At 40.4% G+C, this 22,667-nt stretch overlaps 1 protein-coding gene and 1 non-coding gene across 2 annotated transcripts in view; one reads left to right on the top strand and one right to left on the bottom strand.

The window, feature by feature from the left end:
• Positions 1-22,667, bottom strand: part of LOC124619895 (angiomotin-like 2a) — a 133,539-nt gene that overhangs the window by 21,926 nt on the left and 88,946 nt on the right. Inside the window, exon 12 of the mRNA XM_047146531.1 lies at positions 16,852-17,114. Within this exon, the coding sequence (XP_047002487.1) occupies positions 16,852-17,114 (263 nt within the window). The remainder of the gene's footprint in view (positions 1-16,851; positions 17,115-22,667) is intronic.
• Trnas-cga lies at positions 4,186-4,260 on the top strand. The gene has a single exon. It is a non-coding gene; the product is annotated as a tRNA-Ser (tRNA).

Here is a 22,667-nt window from a genome sequence, read left to right as displayed (position 1 = left end):
GATCCCACTCCTTAGGACCTCCCCTGTAAACAGGTGGCTCATAAAGCAACAAGATGAATGCATGTACCAGAAGAGACCTGAAACACAGTCATGAACCTTTCCTCCAAAAGTCTTAGCCTCACAGAAGTATCAGTCCTTTCCAAATGCCTCACCTTTTGTCTCACTCCCAAATTCAATCATGCAGGACTTATTAAAGACCTCTCTCCTCCTCCCTATCCCCATAGTTGAAGCACTTTTTCGCCACCAATCCTACCAATCAGACTCAACCAATGACCAATATTTGACCCTGCCTGACTCAGTTCACTCCTTTTTCCAACCATGATCCACTCCCATTTCCTTTGCTTCCAAATCATCCCCTGTTCACTTTCCAGAATTTCTTAACCTTGAACCTTGCCTTGCCATTATTCCCCAAATCCCTCGACAAGCGAGCTAACCTTACATCCACAGAAATAATCGCAAAGCTGATACTGACCTCCTAATCCTACCTGCCAACAAAGGCTCCACCATTGTTGGTTTGAACTGCAAGGATTACCTGGCAGAAGAACTCTGCCAGTTGTCAGATTCATCCACCAACAAAACCTGTCACAGTGATCCCATTCCAGGAATCCAGCAGGATATCCAGCCTCCTCAAATCCTCAGGCCCACCCTACCTCTCCCCAGAGCCCCTCTCCCCCCTACCCCTCCCTCCACTCTTACCTTCTACATGCTTCCTAAAGTCCATAAATCCAACCACCCAGCACACCCCATTGTGGCCAGTTACTGTGCCCCACTAAAAAAACTCTGCTCTCGTAGACCAAAACCTTCAGACTATTACCTGCAACCTACTCTTCCACATCAAAAGACACAAACCTTTTCCTCCACTGACTCTCCACAGTTTCTGTTCCTTTACCACAGGGCGTCCTACTCGTCACTATTAATGTCACCTCCCTTTACACTAACATCTCTAATGCACATGGCCTTACCACTACTGAACAATACCTTTCCCAACACCCAATGGATTTCAAACCTATGACCTTCATCCTAGTCATCATGACCAACTATATCATCCAGAATTACTTCTCCACTGAAGGTTTCACCTACCAACAAAGCCAGGATACGGCTATGGGCACCCGTATGGCACCATCCAGGCCAACCTATTCATTGGATACATCTAGAGAAATCCATTCTAATCACTCAGAATCCCAAACTCCTCACCTGGTTCAGATTCACTGATGACACTTTCGTGATTTGGATTGAGGGTGAGGACACTAGCCACATTTCTCCAGAACCTCAACACATTCTTCCCCATTCACCTCATTTGGTCCTCTTTACCCCAACAAGCCATCTTCCTCAACATTGACCTCCACCTCAAAGACAGCTACTTGTTAAACCTACCCAACCACCAGCAGTTAACTCCTCTTTGACAGATGCCACCCATTGCATACCAAGAAGTCCCTTCCATACAGCCTCGCCACCTGTGGAAATCACAAGCAAATACATCAAGGGCCTCACTGAGGCCTTCACAGATTGTAATTACCCTTCCAACCTTGTACAAAAACAGGTCTCCCATGCCTTATGTCTCCAGTCACCCACCACCTCCCAAGTCACACAGTCCATTCCACTCATGACTCAGTACCACCCAGAACTTGAGCAAGTGAAACCCATTCTCTGCCAGGGTTTCGACTACCTCTTGTCATACCCTGCTCCTTGCCTCATGGCTCACATAGACACAAGACCTGTCAAATACGTACTCCCACCACTACCTACTCCAGCCCAGTCACAAGCATCACCTGTCCCAGTCTATTCGCAGTAATAGCCACCAACAAACCGTGGCCAAGAAACTGCTGGACCAACAAGACAACCTTCATTTCAACGACTGCTTCACAGCCTGTGCCATCTGGATCCTTCCCACCAACACCAGTTTTTCTGAACTGCACTGGTGGGCACTCTCCCTGCAATATATCCTACATTCCCGTAACCCTCCTAGCCTCGACCTTCATTAGTCATAGTCCTTTATCCATCTCGGCCCCATCCTCTTCCATTTCATTACTACACAGCCCTTGTAACGAAGCAGGATTGCCCCACTGCTATCCTGTTTTGGTTTCACACTCTTTCAGTAACTTAGTTAAGCAATGAACTGTTATTTTTTTTTCATTTTCACTACTCAGATTCCGACTACAGATTCTGTGGCCTTCAGCCTCATAGTACAGAATTCAGAAATAGTTTAAATTAAATTTCCCTAAACATTCTAATGCCTATTATGAAAGTAATGAGCTAATCAGTGTTATTGAAAATGCATACTATTAACAGTTATGGACAATGACGTATATTGTGCAATACATATTAAGTAAAATTCGAGTGAGCTAATAGATCAAATTCAGCTATAAGACTGCATCCAAAAGAAAGCCTAAATTTTACTGATTCCAGCAAAGGGTGTAAATTAACCTAAAGTCTATTAGTTAAATAGATATTAAAGACTTAAAATCTGTAGCCTGTATGACTTTCAGTGCCAATTGTGACCAAACTACCAAATAATTCCGAGATCTGTTTTGATACTTTTGCTACCTTTATTTTTCTACGTAAAATAACTCCAGTCTCAACTTTGTAAGTGCATTAATTAAGAATTAAGTAAATTTGAATATGTAAAAATTATTGTTCAAAAGGGCTGCAGTGGTTATAAGTCAGGAATTACCACGGCGGATGCATAAGTTAGTTCCGCGTATTTAAATTGATACAGCTCAGCTCACTCACGTTATTTAAATAATAAAACCCAATAATTAACTTCAAAACCAGTTAGAAAGGATCATTTTAACCCTAGGAAATTATAAACTATAATATATTAACAGAAATAGTCAAATATTCAAGCGCTCGTCTATATAAGGTTCGAGCTGGTGCAGTTCTCAGTTAGTTCTCGGTCAGATTCTCTTGGAGCAAAAGTGCGGCAAGTTGGTTAATTTTTCGGTAATTGTAATTGTGAACTTTGTTAAAGACTGGAAGTTCTTTAACCTACCTAATGTGACGATTAAGTGTAAGAGGCCTGGTCACATGAATATTGTGTGTGCAAGTGACATCAAATAAATTGTACTGTGGTTGACATAAATGTTCAACAATGAATACGAGTTTGACTTTTGATTTTGGAAAACCTAACCTAGGATCCTGGCTCCTAAATTTCAGTGTGGTTTAGGTGAGACGGGCGCAGCTACCGTGAAGACAATATTGAATAAACAAAGCAAGGTAGGTTGAGATTACTGCGCACTACCTACTATCTACTGGGTGAGGAAATGTCTCAATACCGGTACATCCGGTTGTGACGTGAACTTTAAGTGACACTAATACAAGGACATGTCTCAGCACGTTGCATGTGGTGCCCCGGGTAAGGAAACAGCCCGGCACGTTACACCCTCTGTTCTATCAACACACCCACAGTCTATTTACTTCTTCCTTACCCCCTCCCCCCCCCCCCCCCCCCCCCAAAAGCCTCCGACTAACCTTCCGACTGCACCTAGCTGTCATACCTTCTTCCCACCTCATCCCTGTATGCTCTCGCAGGCAGCACTTTACTGTCCCCCCTCCCCTCACACGTGTGGAAGTTGCATTTGCACGTGTGTGTGTGTGTGTGTGTGTGTGTGTGTGTGTGTGTGTGTGTGTGTGCGTTTTTGCTAATTCAAAGAAAGCCTTTTGGCTGAAAGCTTAGTTGTTTTACAGTCTTCTGCTGTCCTTCAGAATGAGATTTTCACTCTGCAGCGGAGTGTGCGCTGATATGAAACTTCCTGGCAGATTAAAACTGTGTGCCCAACCGAGACTCGAACTCGGGACCTTTGCCTTTCGCGGGCAAGTGCTATACCAACTGAGCTATAGAAGCATGACTCACGCCCGGTACTCACAGCTTTACTTCTGCCAGTACCTCGTCTCCTACCTTCCAAACTTTACAGAAGCTCTCCTGCGAACCTTGCAGAACTAGCACTCCTGAAAGAAAGGATATTGCGGAGACATGGCTTAGCCACAGCCTGGGGGATGTTTCCAGAATGAGATTTTCACTCTGCAGCGGAGTGTGCGCTGATATGAAACTTCCTGGCATGTCTCCGCAATATCCTTTCTTTCAGGAGTGCTAGTTCTGCAAGGTTCGCAGCAGAGCTTCTGTAAAGTTTGGAAGGTAGGAGACGAGGTACTGGCAGAAGTAAAGCTGTGAGTACCGGGCGTGAGTCGTGCTTCGGTAGCTCAGTTGGTAGAGCAGTTGCCCGCGAAAGGCAAAGGTCCCGAGTTCGAGTCTCGGTCGGGCACACAGTTTTAATCTGCCAGGAAATTTCATATCAGCGCACACTCCTCTGCAGAGTGAAAATCTCATTCTGGAAACATCCCCCAGGCTGTGGCTAAGCCATGTCTCCGCAATATCCTTTCTTTCAGGAGTGCTAGTTCTGCAAGGTTCGCAGCAGAGCTTCTGTAAAGTTTGGAAGGTAGGAGATGAGGTACTGGCAGAAGTAAAGCTGTGAGTACCGGGCGTGAGTCGTGCTTCGGTAGCTCAGTTGGTAGAGCAGTTGCCCGCGAAAGGCAAAGGTCCCGAGTTCGAGTCTCGGTCGGGTACACAGTTTTAATCTGCCAGGAAGTTTAATATCAGCGCACACTCCGCTGCAGAGTGAAAATCTCATTCTGGAAACATCCCCCAGGCTGTGGCTCAGCCATGTCTCCGCAATATCCTTTCTTTCAGGAGTGCTAGTTCTGCAAGGTTCGCAGGAGAGCTTCTGTAAAGTTTGGAAGGTAGGAGACGAGGTACTGGCAGAAGTAAAGCTGTGAGTACCGGGCGTGAGTCGTGCTTCGGTAGCTCAGTTGGTAGAGCACTTGCCCGCAAAAGGCAAAGGTCCCGAGTTCGAGTCTCAGTCGGGCACACAGTTTTAATCTGCCAGGAAGTTTCTGTTGTCCTTATCTGTGACTCAGTATCTCCGTTATATGGCAAGTAGCAACTATCATTTTCATTGTATTGTTGGAACAACATTTTTAATGTCTAGTCTGGTTTGACAATTTTCCTTCATTTCTTCTTATCCTGTGCCAATTTGTTTTCATCTTGTCATACTTATTGTACTGACATATACTGTAGCTTGTTTAGCAGTTACCAATTTTTGTTTTCTTTCATAATTTTTCTCCTCTACTGCTTCCTCCACTTCCAAATGAGGAACTTCTGGTTGGCTTACAATACGTTTTGCTAACTAGTTCTTTCTTCTCCTTCAGTTTTTTTAAGGATATCATTTCTCACCTGTATGTTCTAATTATTTTCCATTTCATATATAATTTTTCACAGTTTCATAAAGACATGCATTTCAAATATTACCAAATTTTTAATTTTCTGAGTTTTCATTTACTTGCCTCTTTGTTCAACACTGAGATGTGCTGCAAACACACAGCTTTGGGGAATTCTTCCAAGAATAATGCCAACAGATTCCTTTTGCTTGAGGACTGCTTACTCTGCATATGGCAATCTGCACTTTATATCTTTCTTACTTCGGCTGTCAGATGTATTAGTGTGCTTAGAGTAACAGTACAGTTATACTACTACTAATTATTTTCTTTAATTCTGAAATACATTTTGTATTGTCTTAATAGTTTTCCTTACTACCAGCATTGTTTTGTTATGTCCCGAATTTGAATATCATTCACAGTTACTACCATCATTCCAAAGTTGTTCTATGCTGTTATTACTTTCAACTATATGGGCAATGTCATCTCTAAGCTAAGTATTGGTAGCTTTGTCCCTTGCACTTTTATTATTCTTATAAAAATTTTGTTCTCTTTTTCACAGCCTCACGGTGTATATGCAGACAAGAAGGGAAAAAAAATCAGATTTTTCAGTTTTTCCAGTTAAAAAACGCACTCTCTCAGGTGAAATTACATTTTTTTCATGGATAAAAGCACATTTCTTCCATGTTAACTGACAATATACACAGTTAACTGACAATATATCTTCATATTATAAAAGTATAAACACAAATCCCACCAAATACAGCAGGGCAACTTCCGAATCAATGGTATCAAGACTGAGATGCATTTTTGTCATTCAGTTACAGCTCATGTCACGTGATCTCGCCAGCCAATGACAGCAGATATTCGAAGCATATGACACTGTGCTCCAAAAATTTTGTAGGTGACCTGGCTGAATACATGTTCCGTCAAGCACTTACTTTTCCAAAGAAAAGCCAATTACGTGTGAAACTGCACAAGAACTCACTTCGAACCTTTTTTTGGAGGATGATTTTACTTTTTCCCATCATTACTGCATAATTTGTAATCTATGAAAACTAACATGAAGAGCTAATCTTGAAACTTCATCTATTTTAGTGTGCATTTCCCTTTAAGACATATCAAACACAAACATGGCATAAATGGCTGGTCAGTTGGGCCACAATTTTTTTCTACGTAGCTGGTACTCAGTGTTAAGTTTTGAATGAGAGTCTAACACTCCATGGTTTAAGAAATTCATTGCACATTCTCACACATAACATACACTATGTGATCAAAAGTATTCGGACACCTGGCTGAAAATGACTTACAAGTTCGTGGTGCCCTCCATCGGTAACACTGGATTTCAACATGGTGTTCGCCCACCCTTAGCCTCGATAACAGCTCCCATTCTTGCAGCCGTATGTTCAGTCAGGTGTTGGAAGGTTTCTTGGGGAATGGCAGCCCATTCTTCATGGAGTGCAGCACTGACGAGAGGTATAGATGTCAGTCGGTGAGGCCTGGCACGAAGTCAGCATTCCAAAACATCCCAAAGGTGCTCTATAGGATTCAGGTCAGGACTCTGTGCAGGCCAGTCCATTATAGGGATGTTATTGTAGTGTAACCACACCGCCACATACTGTGCATTATGAACAGGTGCTCGATCATGTTGAAAGATTCAATTGCTATCCCCCAATAGCTTTTCAACAGTGGGAAGCAAGAAGGTGCTTAAAACATCAATGTACGCCTGTGCTGTGATAGTGCCTCGCAAAACAACAAGGGGTGCAAGCCCCTTCCAAGGACAACACGACCACTCCATAACACCACCACCTCAGAATTTTACTGAATGGCACTATACATGCTGGCGGATGACGTTCACAGGGCATTTGTCATACCCACATCCTGCCATTGGATCGCTACACTGTGTACTGTGATTTGTCATTCCACACAATGTTTTTCCACTGTTCAATTGTCCAAGGTTTACACTCCTTACACCAAGTGAAGCAGTGTTTGGAACTTGCCAGCATGATGTGTGGCTTATGAGCAGCGGCTTGACCATGAAATCCAAGTTTCCTCACCTCCCGCCCAACTGTCATAGTACTTGGAGTGGATCCTGATGCAGTTTGTAATTCCTGTGTGATGGTCTGGATAGATGTCTGCCTATTACACATTACGACCCTCTTCAACTGTCGGCGGTCTCTGCCAGTCAATAGACGAGATCGGCCATACGCTTTTGTGCTGTACATGTCCCTTCACATTTTCACTTCACTAACACATCAGAAACAGTGGACCTAGGGATGTTTAGGAGTGTGGAAATCTTGCGTACAAATGTGTGACAAGTGACACCCAATCACCTGACCATTTTCGAAGTCCGTGAGTTCTGTGGAGTGCCCCATTCTGCTCCCTCACAATGTCTAATGACTACTGAGGTCGCTGATATGGAGTACCTGGCAGTAGGTGGCAGCACAATGCACCTAATATGAAAAACATGTTTTTGGGGGTGTCTGGATACTTTTGATCAAATAACATAATTCATCCTGCGTAGAATGAAATTTACTTTTAAAGTAACCCTTCTCAAACCACCATTCGCAATATTTTTCTGTTATCTGTTAAGGTATGTTGTCAATAGCACCACTACTGATTGCTACAACTCTTGTTATAAATTGTATGAAGGAGAATTAGATTATATGAAATGACAAGTGACTTGAGTATAACTGTTTAATAGATTTGCACAGAACATTTTAATTTAAATGTCGTCTTAACATCACAGTAGGTACATACGCCATTATATTTGGAAGTTAGAAACTTTAATAATGCATATAATTATTTACTAAATAACACAAAATCATAGCATGGAGCCCATTGTATTGTGACCATTACTATGAGCTTCCCATCAGTTGTATTTCTATAGCACATGCTTTGCTGCAAAGTCAGAGGGGGCCTATTTTGTATTACTTTTTAACATAAATGGCATCTCCAGCTTCCACTTCTCAAAGAAGTTTAAGGTCCCTGGATAACTAAAATTATAATGTAAATTTCCTACTCAATGTGGGCGAAGCGAAATGAAACCTAATCGCAGAGCTACACTTGAAAAATAGAGAAATAAGTCGCAGTCACATTGCCACACATCGCTGCTAACCAGCCAAGCAGTCATACTGCAGGCACGTATCACATGCAGTCCATCAGATTGCCTGGGATTTCCACATAGCCAGCAGTGACCGACTGCTGGTGATCTGTCCATACATGTGCTATCTATGAAGCAATTGGTTGCTTGTGCTACGGATCACTGTGATCTGACACTTGTCTGCTGTGCCCTTTAGAAATGTAAACAGTCGTTGTGTCACGCTCGTCAAAATGAGGCCCACAAGGGAGATACATCAAAAGCAGTTCATTGTTACGAAGTATTGTACAGTCATTTACATGTTTTGCTGTCAGCAGATGCTTGTATGTGCACTGTGTTTTATTGATGTAAATGGCAAATTTTCTTTGCAAACTGAAATTTTATTTCGGTGTTATTTTCTCATTTATGTTTTATTGCTGCAGTCTTAATCTGCAGAAGCAGGCTAAAGTAAACTTTTTTCTTTGGGTATCAGCTCTTGCCAGTCAAAATTATAAAACTTTAACTGTGAACTAAGAAAATGAAAAATTCCCAGGATTCTAAAAAATTCCCATGTTTCCTGGACTTCTCCTGGATGAAAATATTTACTGGTTTGTCCCAGATTTCCTGGTTGTCCCAGAGTGTATACACCCTGCTTTCTACATTGCCACTTGATGTATTGGGTGGGATAGGTAACGAACTTTGGATCTGTCCAACAGGCTTTTTGGTGTCACCCAGTCTTCTGTCACTTTTAATTTCGATTATTCTAATTTTTCACCTTTGCATTTATATCAACTCTCATTCTGGACCTCACATTAATTTCTGCCCAAACTCTGATCATTTTATAACACTCTATAACACCAAATGTTATACATACGTAACAATAGGTTTGTACGCTTTCTGCAGATGTGCGTCTTGTTAAAATCCATCCATGTTCACTGTTACATACCTGAACAAACCACATAGCACTTACCCAAGCACTGTACAAGTATCACTGCCTTCATTTGAGACTTTTTACAAGCATCAGCACAGAAGATTGTACCCACCATATTTTACAAGGCACGCAAGATGCTTTTTTGCCATGGAATGTATCTATCAATTAGCAGATGAATTATTTCAATTCCTCTGGCTCTATTATTTGAACAAAGGTGAAATGTAAAACTACATTCACATTATGTGTATATTATTATTAGAGTATGAGGTTACATTGACAAATATTCATTTCTCTGGTGCTTAAGTATTTTCATTTATGTTTCATTACAACCTGATGACATTAAAATTTTTAATACTCCTCAAAGAAGTGATTTCTAATTCTTGTTGTTGTTGTTGGTGGTGGTGGTGGTCGTGGTGGTCATGGTGAAAAATTTCTAACAAATGAGAACAATTTTCGTGTCAGTCCAGAAACAATTGCCGATGTGTTGCAACAGGAAGAGATTTGTGCTTCAATAAACCTACTGGATGATCTAGAAGATACTGAGTAGTCAAGGAGTCTGGTGACTTCTATTACATAAATTTGTGTTGTGTAGTTTCCAGTTCACCCATCTGAGTATTTAAGATCACTGGAACTATGCACTCAACAACATAATGTTTTTAGTGCATAGAAACTGGATAATTCTACTGACATTACCATACCTGAACTACAGTAGCTTTTCAGAATGTATCTGTGAATGGTCTCAGTTCAAGTATCTAGTGTGTGATGTCACTGGGAAACATGGGTGTCTGCAAAAATCTGTGAGAGGAGGTAAGATTCTAAAATTGTCATTTTCAATATAACTGATTCAGTTGGTCTGAAAAATGTGTAGCCCCTCAAGAACTTATTGTATCCAAATCAATTGCTAATTACTCCCTTAGCATGCTGTGCTAGGAATGTTCATATCAAGGTGCTGAACCAATCCATTTCTGCAGCTTGGTAATGGCTGTACAAGGGAGTGAAAGAGGAAGATTGAGGACAGTTACGGCAAGTCACTGTATTTCCTGTCTCAGTCACCAATGTTAAATCTGCAGTTTAGTAGTGTGGCAGACAGTCACTGCTATAAATTCATGATACTTTCGTAATGAATAAAAGGTCTGTGACCACTTTGCAGTAGGGGCCAAGTGAACCTTCATACTCCACATCTTGTAAATGAATATGGAATTTTTCAAATGTAGGATTGATGCAGCTCTGTAAGTCTTTTCATCTCCAAACAGCTACTGCACATACAACCTCCTGAATCTGCTTATTGTATTCATCTCTTGTCTCCCTCTACAATTTCCCATTCGTCCTTCCAGTACTATGGATCCCTTAATGTCTCAGAATGTGCCCTACTAACCAATACCTCCTTCTAGTCAGGTTGTGTTACAATTTCTTTTCCTCCCAATTCTATTCAGTATCTCCTCATTTGTTACGTGATCTACCCATCTGATCTTCTGCATTCTTCTGTAGCACCATATTTCAAGTGCTTCTCTTCTCGTCTAAACTGTTTATCGTCCATGTTTCACTGCCATACATGGCTAAGCTCCACCCAAATATTTTCAGAAAAGACTTCCCTATACTTAAATCTACAGGGTGAAAAGTATTTAAAACGAAAAACTCTGGGAGGTTGTAGGGGACATCAAAACAAATATTTTTCCCTATGAGGAGTATTTAAACAGGTAGAGGAAGATTTCTCTGGCGGCAAATTAATTAAACCAACAAACACTCTTCGATTTTTTTATGACCAAGAGACAACACATTAACACAACCCAATTTCAATTACAGTAGGCTTTTAAAAATGCCGTCATTGACACGTAGACAAAGGTTGCGCCGTCTGATCATGTTCTGTCTGACACGGGCAAAAACCCCAGGAGTATCCTGAATTGTTCCTGCTGCTGCTACTATACAGGCAATCAGATCCTCCTCTGAAGCAGCAGGAGTTGCATAAACAAGGTTGTGCATCTCTCCCACACAAAAAAGTGCAGAGGGGACATATCTGGGGATCAAGCAGGCCATGGTACAGGACCAGCTCTGCCAATACACGTTTCTGGGAACCGTCGGTCCAGGAATTGATGCACACGACTGAAATGTGAAGGCGCCCCGTCATGTTGGAACCACATGCATTGGCTTGTAGGGAGGGGGACGTCTTCCAGTAATTCTGGCAATGCTCTGGCGAGAAAATTGTAATAGTGCCTGCCATTTAATGGCCTAGGTAGCAGATACGGCCCAATTAAACAGTCCCCAACAACACCGGCCCACACATTAACGAAGAATGGCACTTGATGAGCGCTAGTAACTGGGGCATGTGGGTTATCCTCACTCCAAACATGCGAATTGTGCAAGTTGAAGACTCCATCACGCCTGAACTTTACTTCATCAGTAAACAACACAGAGGATGGAAATGTTGGATGCATTTCACACTGTTCCAGGTACCACTGCAAAAACTGTGGTCTGGGTGGATAATTAACTGGTTCCAGGTTGTGGACACGCTGTAAGTGAAATAGAAGTAACAATTGCTCTCAAAGGACTGTTCTTACATTCGTCTGATTCGTCACCATGTTACGTGCAATTGCACGAGTGCTGATTGAAGGATCCCGCTCCACATGCTGCACGACAGCTTCCTCAAATTGCAGCGTTCTTACTGTGCCACGGTGTCCCTGTCCAGGCAATCTGCTAAATGACCCAGTCTCATGCAGACGTTGGTACACAGCAGCTAAAGTTGTATCATGCGGGATATGGCAATTAGGATATTGTTGTTGATGAACCCACTGTGCAGCTCGTCTGTTGTCGTGTGCTACGTAGTACGCACCAACCATATCATTGTACTCACTCCAGGTGTATCACTCCATTAGTAAACAGAGACAATGCTCTACTACACTGGTGGACAGCAGTTGTCTACCACTGAAGAGTGTAATACGCCCTCTAATAACTGAAGATCGTAATACAGCCTCTAACAACTGAAGAGCTTAATACGGCCTCCACCGGGAAAAATATTTGTTTTGATGTCCCCTACAACCTCCCAGAGTTTGTCGGTTTAAACACTTTTCACCCTGTATATTCAGTGTTAACAACTTGTCTTCTTCAGAAACATTTAGATTGTCAGTCTACATTTTAGACCTTCTCTACTTTGTCCATCATCAGTTATTTTGTTGCCCAAATAGCAAAACTCATCTACTACTTTAAGTGTGACATTTCCTAATCTAATTCCCTCAGCACCACCTGATTTAATTCCAATACATTCCATTATCCATGTTTTGCATTCTTGTTATTCACCTTATATCCTCCTTTCAAGACACTGTCCATTCCGTTCAACTACTCTTACAAGTCCTTTGCTGTCTCTGACAGAATTACGTTGTCACCGGCAAACCTCGAAATATATATTGATCCCCTTGGACGTTCATTCCAAATTTTTCTTTGGCTTCCTTTACTGCTTTCTCAATGCACAGACTGAATAATGTTAGAGATAGGCTACAGCCCTGCCTCACTTCCTTCTCAAGCATTGCTTCCCCTTCATGCCGTTTGACTCTCATCACTGTCGTCTGGTTTCTGTACAAGTTGTTAAGAGCCTTTTGCTCCTTGTGTTTTCTCCATGCCACCTATGGAAATTAAAACAGAATATTCCAGTCAACATTTTCAACAGCTTTCTCAATATTCACTATAATCATATTTTTGCCTTTCCTTAACCTATCTTCTAAGATAAGTTGTAGGGTCAGTTTTGCCTCACATGTTCCTACATTTCTCCAGAATACAACCTGTTCTTACCTGAAGTCTGCTTCTACTAGTTTTTCCATTGTTCTGTAATGAATCTGTGTTAGTATTTTGCAACTGTGACTTATTAAACTGGTAGTTCACTAATATTCACAGCTGTCAGCACCTGCTTTCCTTAGAATTGGAATTATTATATTCTTCTTGAAGTCTAAGGGTATTTTGCCTGTGTCATATGCCTGGCACACCAGATGGAAGATTTTTATCATGGCTGGCTCTCCCAAGGCTATCAGTAGTTCTTATGGAACGTATTCTACTCCTGGGGCTTAGTTTCAACTTACATCTTTCGCTGCTCTATCAAATTCTTCTCACAATATCATATATGCTATCTTATCTTCAATTCTATAATATTGCCTTCAAGTTAGTCTCCCTTGAATAGACCTACACACTCCTTCCACCTTTCAGCTTTCCATTCTTTGCTTAGGAATGGTTTTCCATCTGAGCTCTTGATAGTTATGCAGCGGCTTATCTTTCCTCCATATGTCTCTAATTTTCCTGCAGGTGGTATTGATCTACCCCACAGTGATATATGCTTCTAAATCCTTAGATTTGTCCTCTAACCATTCCTGCTTATCATTTTGCAGTTCCTATCAAATGTTTGCAGTTCCTTTTGCCTGCTTAATTTGCTCCACTTTTATATTTTCTCCTTTCATGAATTAAAATTCTGAAATTCAGAATCTATTGTGTGGGAGAGATGCTACTGCATGAAGAATTTGATAGAGAACTGAAAGACCTAAGTCGAAACAAGGCCACATGAGTAGACAACATTCCATTAGAACTACTGATAGCCTTGGAAGAGCCAGTCATGACAAAACTATACCAGCCTTGGGAGAGCCAGAGATGACAAAACTGTACCATCTGGTGAGGTAGATGTACGAGACAGGCAAAATACCCTCAGCCTTCAAGAAGAATGTAAAAATTCCAATCCCAAAGAAAGCAGGTGCTCAAGATGTGAAAATTACTGAACTATCAGTTTAATAACTCACGGCTGCAAAATGCTAACACGAATTCTTTATAGGCGAAAGGAAAAACTGGTGAAAGGTAGAGTAGGAATTACTATTCATGGAGAAGAAATAAAAACTTTGAGGTTTGCCACTGACATTGTGATTCTGTCAGAGACAGTAAAGGATCTGGAAGAGCAGCTGAACATAATGCACGATGTCTTGATCGGAGGATATCAGATGAACATCATCAAAAGCAAAAGAAGATAATGGAATGAAGTCTAATTAAATCAGATGATGCTGAGCTAATTAGATTAGGAAATGAGACACAAAGCAGTAGATGAGTTTTGCTATTTTGGAAGCAAAATAACTGATGATGGTCAAATTAGAGAGGATATAAAATGTAGACTGGCAATGGCAAGGAAAGCATTTCTGAAGAAGAGAAATTTGTTAACATCCAGTATAGATTTAATTGTCAGGAAGTGTTTTCTGAAAGTATTTGTATGGAGTGTAGCTATGTATGGAAGTGAAATATGGACAATAAATAGTTTGGACAAGAAGAGAATAGAAGCTTTTGCAATGTGGTGCTACAGAAGAATGCTGAAGATTAGATGGGTAGATCACATAACAAATGAAGAGGTACTGAATAGAATTGGGGAGAAGAGAAATTTGTGGCACAATTTGACTAGAAGAAGAGATTGGTTGGTAGGGCACATTCTGAGGCATCAAGGGATCACAAATTTAGTATTGGAGGGCACTGTGGAGGGTAAAAATCATAGAGGGAGACCAAGAGATGAATACACTAAGCAGATTCAGAAGGTTGTCAGTTGCAGAAGGTACTGGGAGATGAAGAAGCTTGCACAGGATAGAGTAGCATGGAGAGCTCCATGAAACCAGCCTCTGGACTGAAGAAGACGACGACAACATTTATTGTGTTATACAAGGATTTCTGCCTAGGCTTTTCATCTACTTGATCCTTTGCTGCCTTCACTATTTTATCTCTGGAAGCTATCCATTTATCTTCTGTTGTATTCCTTTTCCCTGTTGTAGTCAATCGCTGCCTAATGCTCCCTCAAACTCTCAACAACCTCTGGTTCTTTCAACTTAAACCAAGTCCCATCTCTTCAATTTCCTACCTTTTCGTAATTTCTTCACTTTTAGTCTACAGTTCATAACCAATAAATTGTGGTTAGAGTTCAACTCTACTCCTCAAAGTCTTGCAATTTAAAAAGATGTGGTTCCGAAATCTGTCTTAACACAACATAATCAATGTGAAATCATCTACTGCCTACATGTCTTCCACATATACAACATTCTTTCACAATTCTTAAACCAAGTGTTAGCTATGATTAAGTTATGCTCTGTGCAACATTCTACCTGACGGCTTCCTCTTTTGTCCTTTTCCCCCATTCCATATTCCCCTGACTAGACAAAAAAGAGTGTGAGTGTTGGGGGGGATAAAGATCATAAAGGGAGACCAAGAGATGAATAGAATAGGCAGATTCAGAAGGATGTAGGTTGCAGCAATTATTCAGAGATGATGAGGCTTGCACAGGATAGAGTAGTATGGAGAGCTACAGCAAACCAGTCTTCAGACTAAGCGCCAAAACAACAACATAAAAAGTAATACCATATTCATTTTCCAGCAAAGGCATCCACAATGTGAGGTATGAGGCACTTGGCTGCTCCTGAAAAATGGGCACAGACTTTTTATTCATTACAGAAGTATCACAAATTTGCAGCAATGACTGTCTAACACTATTAAACTTGATAAGGGCTGTATGAGGGAGTGACAGAGGAAATATAGATGACTATTTCAGCACTGTTCTGGAAACATTCGCAACCATTTCGACATCATAAGGTCATGGAAACCACTGCTTTACCAAGGAGCCAGAAAAATTTCTTGTGTACGACGTGACAACCGAAAAGCACTGATAAACTCTCTGCATTTCCTGTCACAATCTGCAATGTTCAATCTGCAATTTAGTAGTGTCGCAGACAGTCACTGCTATAAATTCGTGATACTTCTGTAATGAATAGAAGGTCTGTGCCTAGTCAGCAGGAGGTGCCAAGTGTTCCCTCTTGACCTGCTTTGTGAGTACCTATACTGGATAATGAATATGCATTGTTTTTTATATCAAACAGAAAATTCAAATGTGGGAAAAAACTTAAAATTACAAGGCAAGAGAATAATTGGCTACTACTTATCACCATCTAGTGAAATTCCTACTACAGCTGACAGAAAATAGCAGGCCTATCTTTTGGAACTAGATGTCCCTGCGTCGGAATACCAGGTGAACAAAAGTTGGGGAGGGGAATTACTCAGAGCTTGGTACCTCTTGATCAAGGTTCTGAGTAACCTGCACCCTTCCTCTTTATAATCTTCTCCAGTGGATTATCTTTCCTCCGTGAGGAACAAACATTTAGTTCCGAAAGCTGTGATTATCATTCCCTCCCCCCCCCCCCCCTCTCTCCCCCTTCTGTGTTTCTATCATAAGAACTCTGAATTCTGCCTACTGAAGGCTAATAATGGCCAGCCATTCTGGTATTTCCAGGAGAACCTCAATATTAATACAATGAGTAAAGACTCTGAGAACTGTTATTTTGTTATAACCAAGCAGTCAATAAATTACAATAAGTTTTGTACTGTTTTCTCATATTAAACTGATATGTTTTTAGCTTATTTTTGCTTGGAGAGACAAGTGCTACGTTACACACTTTTTACCACTGTACATACCAAATTAATGATGATTATAACAATCCTGTAGCTTTCTTTTATGCACAACCAGCTGCAAATTTTTCAGCTAAACAAATCACCATGTTTGCAATTGGCTGTTTCAAATCAAACTTTTTCTCTTAGGTAAAGCTTCGTTATGTGCAGTATGTGCCCAACAAGGTGGGCTTCCTACCTTACTGAGGAGTTGAGAATCCAGCTGAGAATCTAACTCTTTAAGCTGGTCATCAAGTGACTTGTTTGTTTCATCAAAACTCTTGTTTGCTGCAACACTGCCGTACTTTGTACGAGTTGCAGCATAACTCGAAGTCAGAGGGCGATGGTAAGAGCTCAGCTTGCTACCAGCAGAGTCACTACAGCTCCCTGTGTACGAACTGATGCCAGTACTACAGCTTGCTCCACTGACAGTGGAGAAAACACTGGTTGTAGACACAGGGTCTGTAAAATAAATATGCACACTAAGTAAGGACAATAATGAACCTTATCTACAGAAGCATAAAATTCAGATAATACAAAACCGAAGTTTTTAGTTTAGTAATAAATGTGGGTTGCACACAGAACATTCTTCTAGTCAAGCAATATGTTTTGACACAATTTATTTATAAATCAAAACACATGACACATTCCTAAACAAAAATTATGTTGAAGCTTCCAATGAGTGGAGGGCAAATGGCCCAATCCACATATTACAAATAAATAAAGTGGTTACAACCCCAATATTGTTCTGAATGATATAGTATATTAAACATGACCAACAAGTGAAAGATCATATCAAAAAAGTTACAAGGAGACCTAACAGTTTCACATGGAATCTAAAACAAAGCATGTATTGGCATTTTTCATATACATAAACCACTGTCAGATACAAAGACACATTGAGAACAAGAAAAGAATGTGTGAATATTCTCTGAAATTGTAGTCTGACAATTGAGTGGTGAACTGCCATGCTGTCACTGAACCACTAGCTACATTTGATAATTTTTCTGCAATAGTGTGGTCATATGGGGTGGAAATTAAACCCCATGAACTTTATTGGGGATCTAAATGTGACAGACATAATTGTTTTTGGTCATTCCCAAATCAAATATTTTTGTGAGCATTACACTGTAATTTTTTTAAAATTTAGGGTAAGTCTATTTTTACTGAAAAACGTCCAGTTAATGATCATCACCCTTAACTATGTGATTTTATACAAGGAGTTCATAGTCCCTAGTGTCTTGTTGAGGCAGGTATCCAATAGCAAGTAACTTACACAAGTAACTGCACTTGTTGAGGTGGAGGTGTTTATGTTACAACAAAAACTTGCAGAAATTTTATACATCTGCAAGTTGTTTAGGCAAGTTAATTTCAGGAACTTTGTTGGAAATAATTCCACCTGTGTTTCCACTATAGTCATATTGTGAAACAGGCAAGTGGAAGTTTACAGTGTCACGGTTAAAAACCAGAGCAGCCACCAACGTTGAATAATAATAATATTTTCATCGTTGTATGTATATTTAAGTTTCAAACATCTCTAGTCTATTGTACAATCAAATATTTGGAAACAGAATACTAAAATGCGGCAGCTACATCATGAAGAGATCACCTTTTAATTATTCTTCGATATTTGCAATCAATGTTTATTACTTTTACTGCTAATGTAATATGTCTATGTTTACGCTAATGTTAAAAAAATCAACTAAAATTTATAGACGTCCTTACTGCCATTCTGCTTCCCCCTCTGGTGAAACTAGTAAGTGATAAATTCATTTCAGACCTCCTTGGCTGACAATGGCCGCTTATATTTATTTAGCTGTTCAAATATTACATTTGTTTTGGCACATCTGTCTATATAATTCTCCTTTTCAACACTGGCTTTTTTGTACCAGTACTGAATGCACAAAACCAAGCTTGAGATAAACTTCCAGCAATTAGTAAATACACTAAGTACGTGTAGTAAGATATGGAAAATGTAAACTAGCAGAAGCTTACTCGTTAGTGGGCGTACAATTCATTCAGTTTGCTACCTTGTCACAACAGAACATTTTCAGTGCGGTATTGAGGTTTTCACCCCCCCCCCCCCCAGTTCCTCTACACATATAGTGTCCTATTACTATCAGAGTTCAAATAGTAGAGTGAACAGGCAAGAAGGATTCTCAAGATAGCTCACACAAATGTATTTAGGCCCTTTATCTTTATACTTTTGTCTCAGTAAACTTTACAATTTTTGAAGAGTCCTCCAATACCTCACACAGATATGTAAATCACTTAAATAAGTCAAGACCAGAAGCAGGCCAAGCACCAAATCTTACAGGAAACTATTTTAATGTCTCCCACTCTGAATTTGATTTTAACTATAATATTTTTTGTAACGCAGCCTTCAGATTTCTGTTAAGGTAAGACTCCATCCATGAAAGGGGAACATCTTTAATGCCATACAATTGCAGTATCCCAGTAGTCGAGAGTGCAGAAGAAGATCCCTGACAGTTCGCTGTGATCTTGCCAGCTTTCAACTGCGAAGTACTAATGGTTGCAGATGAAAACAGTAGCAGCCTACAGAGCTGTGACAACACTGAGGCGTTTCCACAGACGTGTTTACAAAATTGTGTTTTGTTATTGGTTAAGGCAGGCCCATGAAACTGCTGTGCCCAGCCCACTGCAAGTGTCAGGGATCAACTTATGCCAACTCAACTATAGTAGAATTTCATTACCTACGCAATCGATGATATTGGTTAGATAACAGAAAATGCCAATAGGGTAATTTTTGTTGTTTATTGCTATGAGAACTGAGTTTGTGAAATCATATACTGGTTTTATAACTACTGTTACGAAGAATTAATTTAATTTGGTGGCAAACAATTTGAATGTAATAACATTTTTCTTGATGCTACTGCCATCAAGGAGTTGTATATAATTTGCCTCACTGACTTTATTCACTTTACAGCTAATACTACTACACATTGTTATTGTCTTATTGTCTTTAAAATTTGGATTTCTTGTACACAGTACACGGTTTATGCCTTTCTGATGATATGAGAATAATTTTACAATAAGGAAAAATTATATATAAAAACAAAGATGAGGTGACTTACCGAACAAAAGCGCTGGCAGGTCGATAGACACACAAACAAACACAGGCTTTAACGCGATTATTTCTTCGTCAAAAAGCTTGAATTTTGTGTGTATGTTTGTGTTTGTTTGTGTGTCTATCGACCTGCCAGCGCTTTTGTTCGGTAAGTCACCTCATCTTTGTTTTTATATATAATTTTTCCCACGTGGAATGTTTCCTTCCATTATATTAATTTTACAATAATATTTTTTAAATTTTAAAATTCACAACTTTACAATACTACTAATACTGCAGTTTCAATTTTTTATTAGGGCTAGTTCTCCACATAGTGCCTTTGTCATAGCACAATGGAAATGCCTCTGTTACCTGGGCTATAAATTCCAATCAGCATGTTTTAAGTCAAAAGAAGTTTTTGAAGAACTTTATTCAGTTCAGACACCATGTGTGATCCTGACTTACAGTTAAACCATAGATTCTCTTGACAATTGGCCAGTCTGATGTGATACCTCAATATCAGTAACCACATCTGCCCTGGTCTGATATACAGGGTGATCAAAAAGTCAGTATGAATTTGAAAACTGAATAAATCACGGAATAATGTAGATAGAGGGATACAAATTGACACACATGCTTGGAATGACATGGGGTTTTATTAGAACCAAAAAAATCCAAGGGGTTTTATTAGAACCAAAAAAATCCAAAAGTTAAAAAAAATTCCGACAGATGGCGATTCATCTGATCAGAATAGCAATAATTAGCATAACAAAGTAAGACAAAGCAAAGATGATGTTCTTTACAGGAAATGCTCAATACGTCCACCATCATTCCTCAACAATAGCTGAAGTCAAGGAATAATGTTGTGAACAGCACTGTAAAGCATGTCCGTAGTTGTGGTGAGGCATTGGCGTCGGATGTTGTCTTTCAGCATCTCTAGAGATGTCGGTCAATCACAATACACTTGCGACTTCAGGTAACCCCAAAGCCAATAATCGCACGGACTGAGGTCTGGTGACCTGGGAGGCCAAGCATGACAAAAGTGGCGGCTGAGCACACGATCACCACCAAACGATGCACGCAAGAGATCATTCACGCGTCTAGCAATATGGGGTGGTTCTAATAAAACCCCATGTCATTCCAAGCAAGTGTGTCAATTTTTACCTCTCTATCTAAATTATTCTGTGGTTTATTAAGTTTTCAAATTTATACTGACTTTTTGATCACCTGGTATATATGGTTGACTGACCTTTTCTGGCATGTATGTTTACTTCTTCGAAAGGAAAACTGATTTTCATCTAGCATAAAATGAGAGAGAGGAAACATACTTTACTTATACAGTAGCAGCTGACGTTATGTCGATGTCTTTGGCCCCCTGGTAGGAACACACTGAATCACATTTTGTATTTCATTGCAGGCAGTTACAAAATTGGAACAGTTCTGATTAAGAGTGCCTTCAAAAACATGGTTCAAATGGCTCTGACCACTATGGGACTCAACTGCTGAGGTCATTAGTCTCCTAGAACTTAGAACTAGTTAAACCTAACTAACCTAAGGACATCACAAACATCCATGCCCGAGGCAGGATTCGAACCTGCGACCGTAGCGGTCTTGCGGTTCCAGACTGCAGCGCCTTTAACCGCACGGCCACTTCGGCCGGCAAGAGTGCCTTCAAACTGTTTCTGAACAAAGAGGAAGTACTGTAGAGCTTCTTGCTAATCACAAGCATAAATGTAAGAAACAAATACTTATTTATTTACATATTTGAAATCACGGTCGCATTTCAGTGCAGTGGCACTTGGTAAAGAGTGAAATGGTACAAATTTTTGTGATCGAAGAAATTTTATTAGTAATGTCTGCCCAACAGGTGGAAGAGAGGTAACCGTGTCAAATTCTTATTGCCAGAGCTTGTATCAATGCTCTGAGTTATATCCCAGAACTCTCTGCAGAGGGTCGGAAGCTGAGGGCATGTGATACTATTAACTATGATTAGTTTGTGGGATGGGGCATTAAACACTGTGGCCCCTTTGGTGCTCTTGAGAGTACTGTACAATCCCAGCATTATGTTTCATCCCCATCCTTTATTTCATTCATTTCATCTATAACAAAATCATCAGCATGCGGTACAAGCACTTACCACAGTTCTCAACATGACAAACATTAACATTAGGAATATTATGAAAAGGATAGATTGTTACTCACCGTAAAGATTAGCATGTTGAGTTGTACATAGGCACAATGAAAAGACTGTTACACATTTAGCTTTCAGCCAAAGTCTTAGAAAAGAAAACACACATTCATACTTCCAAGCACACCTCACCACATTACTACTATTTACAGCAGCTCCAACCGAAATGCAACTGTTACGTTGAATGAAAGAAGTAATCTGCAGTGCATTAGGGAGGGGGAAGAGATAGCAGAGCATGGGCGCAGGAGAGATGGGGGTGGGATGGTGATCAGGGAGGAAGAGGGGGGGGGGTTGTGGAAAAGAAGAGGAGAAGGAAAGGGGAGAGATTGGTGGGTGCATTGGCATTCCATGCACAGTGAGGGTGATAGGATGTGAATAGGGAGGAGGTGATAAGATGGGGGCGGGAGGGGGAAATGTTGGGCGGAGGGTGTGAGGACAGTAGGTTGCCATAGGTTGAGGTCAGGATAATTTCAGGAGCAGAGAATGTATTGTAAGGATAACTCTCATCTGCACAGTTCAGAGAAGCTGGAGGTGGAACGAAGGATCCAGACAGCTCAGGTAATGAAGCAGCCATTGAAATTAAATGTGCTATATTGAGCTGCATGGTGTTCCACAGGGTGATGTACTTTGCTCTTGGCCACAGTTTGACAGTGACTGTTCATCCTGGTGGACAGTTGGTTGGTAGTCATACCAATATTAAAAGTTGTGAAAGCAGCCATGTCATTTACCAGCTCTGCTGGAATCACTGCACAAGTGGTCC

Source organism: Schistocerca americana, chromosome 1, assembly GCF_021461395.2.
Source record: "Schistocerca americana isolate TAMUIC-IGC-003095 chromosome 1, iqSchAmer2.1, whole genome shotgun sequence".
In the NCBI taxonomy this organism is placed as follows: Eukaryota; Metazoa; Arthropoda; class Insecta; order Orthoptera; family Acrididae; genus Schistocerca; species Schistocerca americana.
Note: the sequence above shows the minus strand (reverse complement) of the source record. Positions and strands in the feature narration are given on the sequence as shown.